The 11,544-nt window shown below is 39.1% G+C and overlaps 2 protein-coding genes across 6 annotated transcripts in view; both read left to right on the top strand.

The window, feature by feature from the left end:
• LOC106807523 (FAST kinase domain-containing protein 5-like) overlaps nucleotides 1-8,077 on the top strand; it is a 9,541-nt gene extending 1,464 nt beyond the window's left edge. For 3 of the 5 annotated variants that reach the window (XM_014809883.1, XM_014809881.1, XM_014809882.1), the window contains exons 2-6: nucleotides 4,313-5,835; nucleotides 6,131-6,385; nucleotides 6,704-6,869; nucleotides 7,123-7,240; nucleotides 7,650-8,077. In XM_014809883.1, coding sequence (XP_014665369.1) covers nucleotides 4,398-5,835; nucleotides 6,131-6,385; nucleotides 6,704-6,869; nucleotides 7,123-7,240; nucleotides 7,650-7,745 — 2,073 coding nt within the window. In that variant the 5' untranslated portion in view covers nucleotides 4,313-4,397 and the 3' untranslated portion in view covers nucleotides 7,746-8,077. The remainder of the gene's footprint in view (nucleotides 1-4,312; nucleotides 5,836-6,130; nucleotides 6,386-6,703; nucleotides 6,870-7,122; nucleotides 7,241-7,649) is intronic. The other 2 variants (XM_014809885.1, XM_014809884.1) reach the window with 2 other exon arrangements.
• On the top strand, nucleotides 333-1,649 carry LOC106807512 (glutamine--fructose-6-phosphate aminotransferase [isomerizing] 2-like). The gene is made up of 3 exons (XM_014809857.1): nucleotides 333-617; nucleotides 1,066-1,272; nucleotides 1,641-1,649. The coding sequence occupies exons 1-3, from the start codon at nucleotides 333-335 to the stop codon at nucleotides 1,647-1,649; spliced, it is 501 nt and encodes a 166-aa protein (XP_014665343.1).
• Nucleotides 8,078-11,544: the final 3,467 nt, after the last annotated feature.

Here is an 11,544-nt window from a genome sequence, read left to right as displayed (position 1 = left end):
GGCAATTTCGCAAGTGGTTAATTTCGCGGTCGGTGAATTATGAATTAAGTACTTGGTATTATTCGGTATGAATTATTCGCGTGTTGTTATTTTCGCGGTCGGGAACGCGTTCACGAAATTCGCGAAAATTAAACCACCACGAAATATACAGCATATACAGTATATGCAAATAACCTACCAGTTTTCTATAATGTGGTGTAGTATGTTTGTAGCATTAATATGTAAAATTTATATCTAGTAGGCAATTTGTTTTTAGAATTTTAGCATATGGTATTCGTATGATGGTTTAGCTGTTTTAAAATTCAGCGCTTCCCACGTTCAATTTTTGCCCAATGCATTACGCAATCAATTCTATTTCAGATCAAATCAGAGAAGTGCTGAAAACCGATGAGAGAGTCAAGGTGCTTGCCGAAGAACTCTACGATAAGAAATCTCTCCTCATCATGGGTCGAGGCTTCAACTTCGCTACCTGCCTAGAGGGGGCACTCAAAATCAAGGAGTTGACGTATATGCACTCGGAGGGAATCTTGGCAGGAGAGCTGAAACATGGACCCCTTGCACTCGTCGATTCCAATATGCCTTTGATGATGGTGATAACGCGCGACCAAGTGTACTCGGTAGGTCATTCCTTGACATGCTGGTTGCTAGCCTTTGTTGGAGTCCATACCCTTCACTCTTAGAATATTTTCTCACACTCTTTGTTAAAAGAATATGATTTAAGACAGTTGTTAGCACTTTTAATGAAAGACAAACAATTATATTCTTATACTCACTTTACTTAATTGGTTATCTTGCTCCACGATTGTTCGTTATTTTGTCCTTTTATGCCATGGGGCATTTAGCTTACCAGCCAAACTTCTCCATTCCTACCTGTCCCCCTCAGGCTCCCCCAGCTTGTGCCAGCTGGTTTCTGGGGCACGATGTGAGAAACTTATAATAATTCTGACAGTGCGAGTCTAATCCTTTCAACATGAAGTTTTATACATAGTCATTACGTTATAAACTTAGTATTCATGATGTTTATGACAATTCTGCTTTACCCGTCTCTTGATTGCTTGCACACAGAAATGCATGAACGCACTGCTGCAAGTGACGGCGCGCGGCGGCCGCCCGATCATCATCCTGGAGAAGGACGACGACGAGACGAAGAAGCACGTGGAGAAGATGCGATACATCGAGGTGCCGCACACCGTTGACTGCCTTAGCAGCATCCTCACCACCATCCCGCTACAGCTGCTCTCGTACCACATCGCCGTTCTGAAGAAGTGCGACGTGAGTATTATTATTATTATTATTTTTATTATTAAATCTTTATTGCATGTAATTCAAATACAAGTACATGTACAGTCTTTTTCATGGAGAAAAAATCTGATAAATGCAATAGTGTTGAGCAGTTAATATGATAAAATTTCTGAGTGATACAGTACAAAACAGTGCTATACAACATGAAGAAAAAAATATAGTAGCACGTGTATGCACGTGTTAGCTAATCATGATGGCGTTAGTTCACAACTTGTGGAATTCTTAGACGTGTAGCGCTGTTAGTTTGGAATTCAGGGAATTATAGTGGGTTGTAACAGTGTGAGATCAAAATACGCAGAATTCTTGGGAGTCTGACGGTATTAGATGAAAATTTACAGAATTCTTAGTGGTGTAGTCGTGCTAGATGAAAAGTCATATGGAATTCATAATGGTTTAATGGCGTCATTATTATCGGTGTAATAATGTCAGATGAAAACTTATGGAATTCTTAGGGGGGTTTTAACGTTCTAAGTGTATTTGGTCAGAATTTCATGAAAGCTTTAGTTGTAAAAATTTCATTTCTAAACTTCCGATAAATAAATTGCATAGGGACTTCTTGTAAACAATGCACTAAATAAATGTGCTTAGCTGCTATATCAGTAAAATTAAACAGTCTTTATGTACATTTAATAATATCCTCTAAAAAAAGTGTGTGAATGAAGTGTTTACATAATAACAATAATAGGTGCGTTCACACTGGCGCGAATTAGCGGGCTGCAAAACCCGGTTTTTGCAGCCCGCTCGAAAAACCGAGCTTTTTACAAGTGTGAACGCAATTAGCTCACTAAATCGCGCTCAAAATAGCGCGCTGCAAAGAACACTTCCGACAGCCTATTTGCACCGCGGCGTGTTAGCGAGATATTTCCGCCTGTGTGAACAACGACACAATTAGCTCACTATTATCTCCGCTATTAGCGGGATGAGCAGCGTGGTTTTTCTTGTGTGTGAACACGCCTAAAATTATGTGTTTATTCCTTGAAATTAGAACCTCTAAACTAGGTTTATTCTCAACACAAACCTTTCTCCACTATCCTGGAACTTACTATGTATCACAATACTCTCAGCTGTATTAAACAAATATAACCTGTTAGAAAAATTCGACGAGCGCCATTTCTGTTGACCTGTTACATACAGATGCCCAATGCGCATAGCGTTTGGTTAACTTTGACTCCAAGATCGAATGTATCATTGGATGCCTGCTGTCAGTTGTGACATCATGACGAAGTTAGCTGAACGCTATGCGCATTGGGAATCTGTAAGTCACAGGTCAACAGAAATGGCGCTCGAAGTATCACCGCTCGTCACTTCAAATTTTTGTAACAGGTTATATTAGTTTAATACAGAGTATTGTGATACATAGTAAGTTCCAGGATAGCGGAGAAAGGTGTGTGTTGAGAATAAACCCAGTTTGGAAGTTCTAGTCTCTGAAAACTGCCGGGCATTTAGGAAATCGAAAACCGTGCCCGGCAGCCGGATATTTTCTAAGTGTCGATTGCGAGTTCGTTCGCTCAGTGATCCGAAGCTAGGAGAATTGGGCTTGTTCGAATATACAGCTCTAACGAAAATCGCTTGACATTTCTAAACAAATGTAGAATACTTTGGATCACGTAGTACACTGTTTACTTGAGAAATCACTGAAAATTAAAAACTGCCGGGCATTTAGGAAATTGAAGACCGTGCTCGGCTGCCGGGCATATAGCCACTTTTTTTTATTGTATTTACCCGCCGTTATCAAAATAGTGTTAACCCAAAAATAAATTGATTACCACGTGTTTCTGACTATATACATGGAAAATCGTAATGAAATTCACAGCAACGTTTCTTTTTGCGTGCCGGCACACTCGTGTGTCATTCCCGATTGTAGCTCTAGTAACTATAGGCTATAATATAGTATAGCCTGGTTGCCGGACCTAGTTACTAGAGCTATCCCGATTGCAGCTTTTTCCTCGATTCCGGGAAAGTTTTGCTGTCGCTCCCTCGTACCAGCGGTGCCCACCCCTACATATACAGCAATAAGCATGCCCACGTGACTGTAACAATCAGTGCATTAAATTCCTCCCTCCCCCTGTACTTCAATCAATGCCGCCCAGCCAGCAAGCACGCACGCACGCACGCACGCAGCCACGATGTGCACTGCCAGACGTGGGTAACAGGGGTGTCGCGTTTAGCTCGGCGCCGAATGTGCACCGTGTGCGGGGGCCTTTACACTAGAAATTTTTCAGTTGTCCTATCGGGCAACTAGCAGACCTACCAAGTCTCACGCATTTCGCGGGAGACTCACGCATCTGGACCCATTCTCCCGCACTCCCTCCCGCATGCCCTATGCATTCTCACGCATTCACACAAAAGAAAAAAAATTAATACTGTATTTAACTACTTAACTTCATACTGCATGTAACACTTCAGAATTAACGTTTTTATGCCTTAAAATTTAATGTTTGTCTTCTTTTCTTCGAATGCTAACAGAATATATGTATTGCAACTACATATTTTAAAGCCAAATATTCAGAAACTGGTCGTGTTTGAAAATATTCTGAACCTCCAGCATTATAGACCTCTCCCCCCCCCCCGCATCTGTCAGCAGAATCCACATTTGTGCTATATTCATTTCATGACGGTATTACTATTTAATGTGAATACGTGTATCATCTCATATTCATAGTTTATTTGTTCCTTTTGACAACTTGAAAAAGAGATTCAAGAGTCTCATACAATGTGTTCAGAATAGCTTAGAATGCACCAAATTGCACCATTTTTTCTAAAATTTTCCGGGGGAGCATGCCCCCGCATCCCCCCTAGCTGGCCAGGCACATCCATTGCTCACTGTGCTAGGACCTCGCAACACACAAACACGCCTTTGAATCCATTATGCGCGTTTTTTTCCCCAAACCGGCCATTACCTCCGTAAGAACATTTCGAGAGAGTAAATACATTATGAATCATAGCATAATATTTACACATGTATGATGTAATAAAAATGTGAAAACGTTTTTTGTTTCATGTCACATAGAGCACTTTCTTGGCTGTTACTGCGATCATAGGAATTATCACCTACTGCACCTGCCATGTGCCTGGTCAACTAGTTTCTTCTGGAAATGTTGGCAACAATAAAACTGATGCGACCGTCATGGATTCGGCCTAAATTTAGACATTCATGTTTCAGCAGCAGGTTGTATACAGTTTCATATGAGAAGGCTATACGATCTCCAGTTGGTAAACGGATACCACAGACTCCTGCAAATACTTATGCCAAGCAGATCAGGTTCGGTGAAAAAGCATATGGTGACCTGAGAGAAAATGTTAGATATGCGTGCCATATTTATCGAGAAAAAGTTGACAAATTACCTGCAAGCGAATCTCATAGAGTTATTGAGAATATTCTTAGTGATATCAAGCTGCACAAAAAGAAAATAATAGCAACTGAATTCACTGAAGTGTTGCAGGTTCTTGCGACTTGTGATAATAATGTTTTAAAGAGATACTGTAATGATGATGGCTTCAAGGATTTATGGATGTTAGGAGCAGAAGTTTCCAATACACTCAGCGATGACCAGTTAAAGATAGTGTTAAGGAGCCTTACGAAAATCTATATGCTATGGTCAGCTAGCATCACTGATGTACTGATGGGCTTGGATCACTGTTGTGCACAAAGGTGTAGAGACTGGAATACCACAACATTGCTCCTGGTGGCTGACATTTGGCACTTGATGGCTGTAAAACCTATCCAGTACATGCAAGCAATGCTAAACCTGTTTGATATAGACACTGAAACGTTTGCAGCATTATCTACACCACAGCTCGTTCACTTAACCTACTTTGTTGGTAACGTGCGTGGAGGACCAAAATCCCTACTTTCATCTATAGAGACTCGACTTGAGAATGTCATCGAAGATTTGTCAGTGTCAGAGATTGGGCTTGTATGCCATGCCCTTTTCAAGTCGTCCTATAGCATATGCTCGACGACTTTGCTGCAGAAAATTGGTAACAAAGTACAAAAAGACTTTAGTGAGCTTGACATCTACTCATCTGTAAGCATACTAAAGCAGTTTAGGTACTCTGGGTTTTATCAGCCCAGTTTCTTTGCTGCATTAGAGCTTTATCTCACAGATGAACATGTAGAAAAGCTGAACTTAGTTGCTATATCACATTATGCAGTTACATTTGCATCATTTCGCTACTGGAATGAGAAGATTTTTAATGCATTTGTTAACAAATTTATAAGTGTAGCAAGTGTGCCTAGAAAACTTGTGCCTTTTAGTAAAAAGGTTCAGGAATTGCATCCTTCAGTTAGAGCTCGATGTAAAGATATTGCTAAGCTGCTCTGGGCTGTTACGTCAATGAACCATCCATGCGAACATCTCAATTTTGACGCGGTTGCACTGGACGAAGTACAAAGCAGAGTTGCAACTGGTGAAATGGACTGGTTTCCACATTACCTGATTGATTGTCTGCATTCCCTTGCCATGAGAGGAATCTTTCCTTATGACCTCATCAGTTTGGTATTGAGTACTGACTACTTAAAAAAAATCAAAGGTAATGTAATCATTGAACTTCTGTGGGCAATTTACTCTGTAAAGTCCAGAGTTTTACAGTAGTGATCATTATTTATTCATAGTAATAAATTGTTTTACAGCATGAAATGCCAGTAAAAACGAACTGTCATTGCAGTAACACAAAATAATTGTGCTGGTCTTTACTTTGCCATACGTTATCAACCTGTATTGCCTTCAGTAAAATCCTTCCCGAATTTTGTAAATAATCAGAATTCTGTTTATAACGGATGATGAATAATCAATTTAATTCATGTAAATATGTGTGTTACGAACAGAAGCTGCTCTTTATGAACCTAGACGGCAGCTGTTTGTACTGGATGGTTCAATTGGAATTGAATGTCAAGATTACACAGGAAATCGACTACCACCGTCATTCAAGGACCAACTACCTGCAGCAATAACTGGCACAGATGGCTTTGAATTGAAGGCAAAAGTTGGCCTCACAGATATTATGCAATGCTTAAGTGACCTTCTTGGTGGAAAGACTTTCATACATTGCCGATCAATAATACCTCATTTCAAAACGGCAGGTATATATTATTAAGGAGATAGTTGAAACTCAAGATAAATTCAAAATAGTTCATCACTGTTATTTTTGTAAACAGGTTAGTAACTATTAATAAAGCTGTATATAGTTATTGTTAATGTAGTCTCTTGTGACTAGTACTGATATATATATATATATATATTATATACAAGTTGGATTTTAATAATTAATATTTAAGCTGTAATTTCTAATTGTGCATCTAAGGTCTTGTGCATCTTTTGTTGACCATAATATATTAATTTTATTGTGCATTGTTTTAATAGTAGTATGTTAATTCTCCATGTTCAATTTCATGGTGAAGATATCATAATCCATGTTGACTCTGCGGGGCACCCATTGGCTGTGAAGCAAGGACATGCTTCTAAAGCTCACCAGAGAGACCTTGCAGTTCCACTGAGTGATAACATGTTACATGGATTGCTAGGCAGAATACCAGCTCCAGAAAAGTCACCGGCAGTTGAAAACAGGTATATCATGTACGCAGATGTATGCTAACCATGTTGCTTTCATGTTTCTTTCATTAGAAAGTTTTTTGTTTGTTCTGCACTTGTGGATATAGTAAACTGCTTATACCAGCCAATAGTGGAGAATGGTGATTGACCATGAGCAAGTGCTTCCAAAGATCTTAAAAAAATCTTTAAACGATGTCCTATAAATTCTTTATCGGTTATAATGTAAAATACAAAAAGCCTCACTTCACAGTCGCATTTATCACAACAGGAAACTAGCAGTCGAGGTCCTAGGTCAAAACCAATGCGTCAGAGATAGAAATGTTCTACTTGGATTGAATCGGATGAAAATGCGACAACTGGAAAAGCTTGGATACAAAGTTATTTTAGTATGTATATATTTTCTGATTTTCCGCTCTTCCTGCAGCATCATGAAGGTGTGCTGCACTTGCTACTGCTCGTATTAACGGTATTATAGCATGTTTTTCTAAATGTATGGGTGCAATTTCTTGAATTATTACATGTATGTGCATGTGTGACTGTGTGTGCATGCATGTATTTGTGTCATAATTTGGGGCATGTGTTCTGGCTTATTTATGCAGAATGCAAGTGATGCAAATTTTGCTTAAAAATATGCCCCCATGCATTCTCTTTCTTTGGATAATTGCAACCCCTTACCATTAACTCTAGTAATACCCCCATGTTACGTAAGTAATGCATTTCAGAAAAAAACATTATTATAGTATATAAATATAAGTCAGTTTCAATATATTTTTATGATGTGTTACTGTGTTTCAGATCTATCCATTTGAAATTCAACAATTGGAAAACTCTACACATGAAGAGAGGGAGGACTTCCTAAAAGAGAGGCTCAGTAACTACATTGCCTTCTAGACTGGTTATACAATACATTATCCAGAATATTGCGACTATAAATTAGTTTTACGTCAAAGGTCTGTTGGATGAAGCTAATTGGAAGGTAGTGAATGTTATTTCTGAAGTATAACCAATTAATTGGTAACTGTAAGATGCTGCAATTTGCTGTTCTACAAAGTGTATTGTGTTAGAGAATTCTGAGCCATTGCACTTACACAAAAATATATTAAAATTCAGAAACATATGAAATCGTCTGTATTCTGAGAGCAAAGATTCCTGGGTTTTAACTTTTAAAATTTCAGTGAATTTGCTATATGTGTAATAAAATTTAAAAATTTTAAAAATTAAAAGCATAAACGGACTTAGTTTGTGTCTTGTTGCAGTTATAATACTAAATTGTGGTGTACCCCCTCTCACTCACACGCCCTCCGTTTAATTGTATCTCTGTCTGTCTGCCTCTCTCCCTCTCCTCTCTCACTCTATCTCCTTTCCTCCCTTACTTTTACCCCATACTCTTTCTTCTCCCTTCTCCACCAATGCTCCTGCATTCTTCACCTCCTTTCCCCCCTCGACAGCCCTTCTTCAATAACCTTCCCTCATATATATACCTTCTCCACTTTTTTCTATAAAGAAGTGGCCACCACCACGCCATATGAGTCTTAAATGACTCACTTGATGTGCTACGCAAATATCGATAACAACCGCACATATCAATGCGCAAATAACCCAGGAATTTGCTGTATAAAATCATGTATATATTTAACAAACAAAATAGTTCCGGATAGTCAGTGACAATCAGTGTAGAGGTGATCTTGCGAGTGTATAGTGGTGGCTGGCTTGTGCAGGTACGTGTTGGTTCGTAATCTCAGGGTGGCTAGCTCCTATTAGCAGATGGTAGTAGAGGGTGGAGGCGTGCCTGTGTTGAATCCTTCAAGCAGCGTCGTCGGTCGGTAGGGTGCTAACGGTAACATAATATTCTCCAAGTAGGATCATCAGTAAGTTAGCATCTCCAGATGGCAGCGTTTCCAAATAGGTTCAGAATCTCCAGACGGCAGAGGTGTCCTAGGTGGACTGACTCATCTTGAGCCAGCCGCCGTGGCCGGTGCCAGTCGGCTGTCGGTCCTGCTCTCGGTCCGACTGTCTCTGCTCTGAGTGTCTCTCAGGTTGACTTCTCAAGAGGGCGTATTTATTACAAAACTGCGTGCCGTGACTTGTCTTGCGCAGCTTGTGAGGTCGTGCGTTTTGGACTTGAGGGCGAGAGGGTGAGAGGGCGAGACCTCGGGTGATAACTTTCATTTTTATGTGTTAGTTATAGCTTTTGCTTATACTCTAATTGTTCAGTTTACCGAAGGTTGCATAGAAACGCAGAAAAACTGCGTTATTTTTAGGTCGTTGAACTGTAGTAAAATTTGTTAGTTTTGTTGCCTAGAGAATCCATTACTATATTTCCCTCAGGTAATGCCTACTAGCCACTACTAGCCACTACTACTCTAGCCATACTGAATTACGAGTTTTTGGATGACGTAAGCCAAAGACGTATACGTTTTGTGAAACTAAATTGCCATTTCTAATAAAAACACCGAGACAGCAGTGCCGTAGCCTGAGCTAATTCTTAGAGTGATGGGGAAAAATTTCATGACCTTTAACTGAGTAATATTGACAATAGCGATGAAATGTTTGTAGTTTCAAGAAATAAACTGTAGCATTATATATAGCCCATAGAATTATAACTTTATTATATGCTATTCATGGCACACCCTCATTGTAAGTGATTGAATTTTGTTAATTTTGTTTTGTTATATTTTCAAAGTTTAATTCATTCTAACATTCAAAAATCATTTGTAGTATATATAAACGATAAATGATTTTTAAATGTTGTACAATATAATATATATTAATATATTATACAATATAATATTGTACTACAGAGTTGAGTACGTAGCCAAGTTGAAACGTCTTCGTGCATAAAAAACGTTACGCGCCTCTCGCGGGTTCGGCTGAATTAGCCGTGAAATTACCCACAGATATCCCATAGATATAGTACAGTATACTATTCTATTATTCATTCTATTCATTCCATATCCATCTTCTATTCCATATCTATGGATAACCTCTAATACAGATATACATTGTACGTATCTATGCACTTTGTGATTATATATGAATATACACACTGTATGAATATATTTTACACTCCATTAATATATACAATGTATAGACCGGGAGCCCAGGGGGGTCAGACTAGCTGGAAAGGAAACCAATTTTCATGCATATAGCAATGATTTGTGTACATACCCGTGTAAGGAAATGGAAGTCTGCCGGGCAACCGGTGGTGGGTGTGGTCAGTGGGGTCATTTGAAAGGCACCCCAAAATTGAGCTAGATTAGCTGGAGAGGAAACCCCATGAAACCTATTGGAAAATGTTCGGCATGGTCCCAGGTATCAGGAATGGACACTGCCAGAATTTTTTAATGGTGGGGCGCATCCGCCAGACCTAAAAAACCGTTACCCCAAAATTGAGCTAGATTAGCTGGAAAGGAAACCTTCTGGCACCCATTGGAAAATGTTCGGCATAGTTTCAAGTATCGTGAATGGACACTGCCAGAATAATTCAGTGGTGGGTGTATCCGTCAGACACCCCCAACTGCATCCACCCCCAAAATTGAGCTAGATTAGCTGGAAAGGAAATTTTTTGGAACCCACTGAGAAATGTTCGACATAGTCCCAGCTAGGTATCGTGAATGGCCACTGCCAGAATAATTCAGTGGTTGGGTGTGCCCACCAGACGCCTCCAACTGCCCCCACCCGGGCCTTCATTATTTAGATAGATTAGCTCAGACGTAGATAATATCCTATTATCTACTTCTGATTAGCTGGAGAGGAAACCACTGATCTATCGGTCAGCTTTGCTTCTCTACCTTTTCTTTTCATGTTGTTAATTTGCAGAATAGAAACTTCCGACAAATCTCGAATGTACAACACATTGATTTGATGAAACAACATTATTCCCTTATATAAAGCACTTCTTCTCAACACTTTTATTTCTTATATACAGTGTATATATAGTGGTTATATATACAGTATAGTTCACTGCAGCGACCCCACTTGAGTGGGACTAATAATGCGAAGAAAGAAAAAGAAGAAGTGTCTTCAAAATCATGCGGACAAGCAAAATCACCTGAACAGTTTCTCTCATAAAGCCATACGGCAAATAAATAAAAATAAAAATATTACTCACAAGGTCATCATCACAAGGTATTAACACAAAGGTATTTTATTTCTATAAAATGAAACATCATATGGCATACATTTACAATTCCAAATCACATTATTGCCTCCCAATTTAGCAGTCCAGTAATTAAACATTTTTTATTCTTCATTCACATTCAGTACTCAAGTATATCAAAATCCATTTTAATAATCAACTATCAAATTTAGTTCAAACCATAATGTTTTATGTCATTTATCATATTTGATTTCTTAACTTTACCCCTTGCAGACTCCCAGAAAAAGTGAAAGTACAAGTTGTCTAATTAAAAGTTCTCAACCATATCAATATTAGAGCTGTATATAAACCAAACTTTGGATCGTAGCATTCTATAAAATTTGTTGTTTCCTACAAGAACTCCCCGTCTTCCACCTCCACATCAGAGTCTTCATCACTCCATGCTTCACCATCTGAATCGCTCAGTACTTCCAACTCGGAATATGTTCTGTCACCTTCAACGTCCATGTCCTCTGGGTTGTTATTGGCATTTTTAAATAAGCTCTCTGGTACGGCCGGCATGTTGGCTTCAATAGGTTGTCCTTCAGAGAC

This window comes from Priapulus caudatus, unplaced genomic scaffold, assembly GCF_000485595.1.
Source record: "Priapulus caudatus unplaced genomic scaffold, Priapulus_caudatus-5.0.1 Scaffold220, whole genome shotgun sequence".
NCBI classification, from domain to species: domain Eukaryota; kingdom Metazoa; phylum Priapulida; class Priapulimorpha; order Priapulimorphida; family Priapulidae; genus Priapulus; species Priapulus caudatus.
Note: the sequence above shows the minus strand (reverse complement) of the source record. Positions and strands in the feature narration are given on the sequence as shown.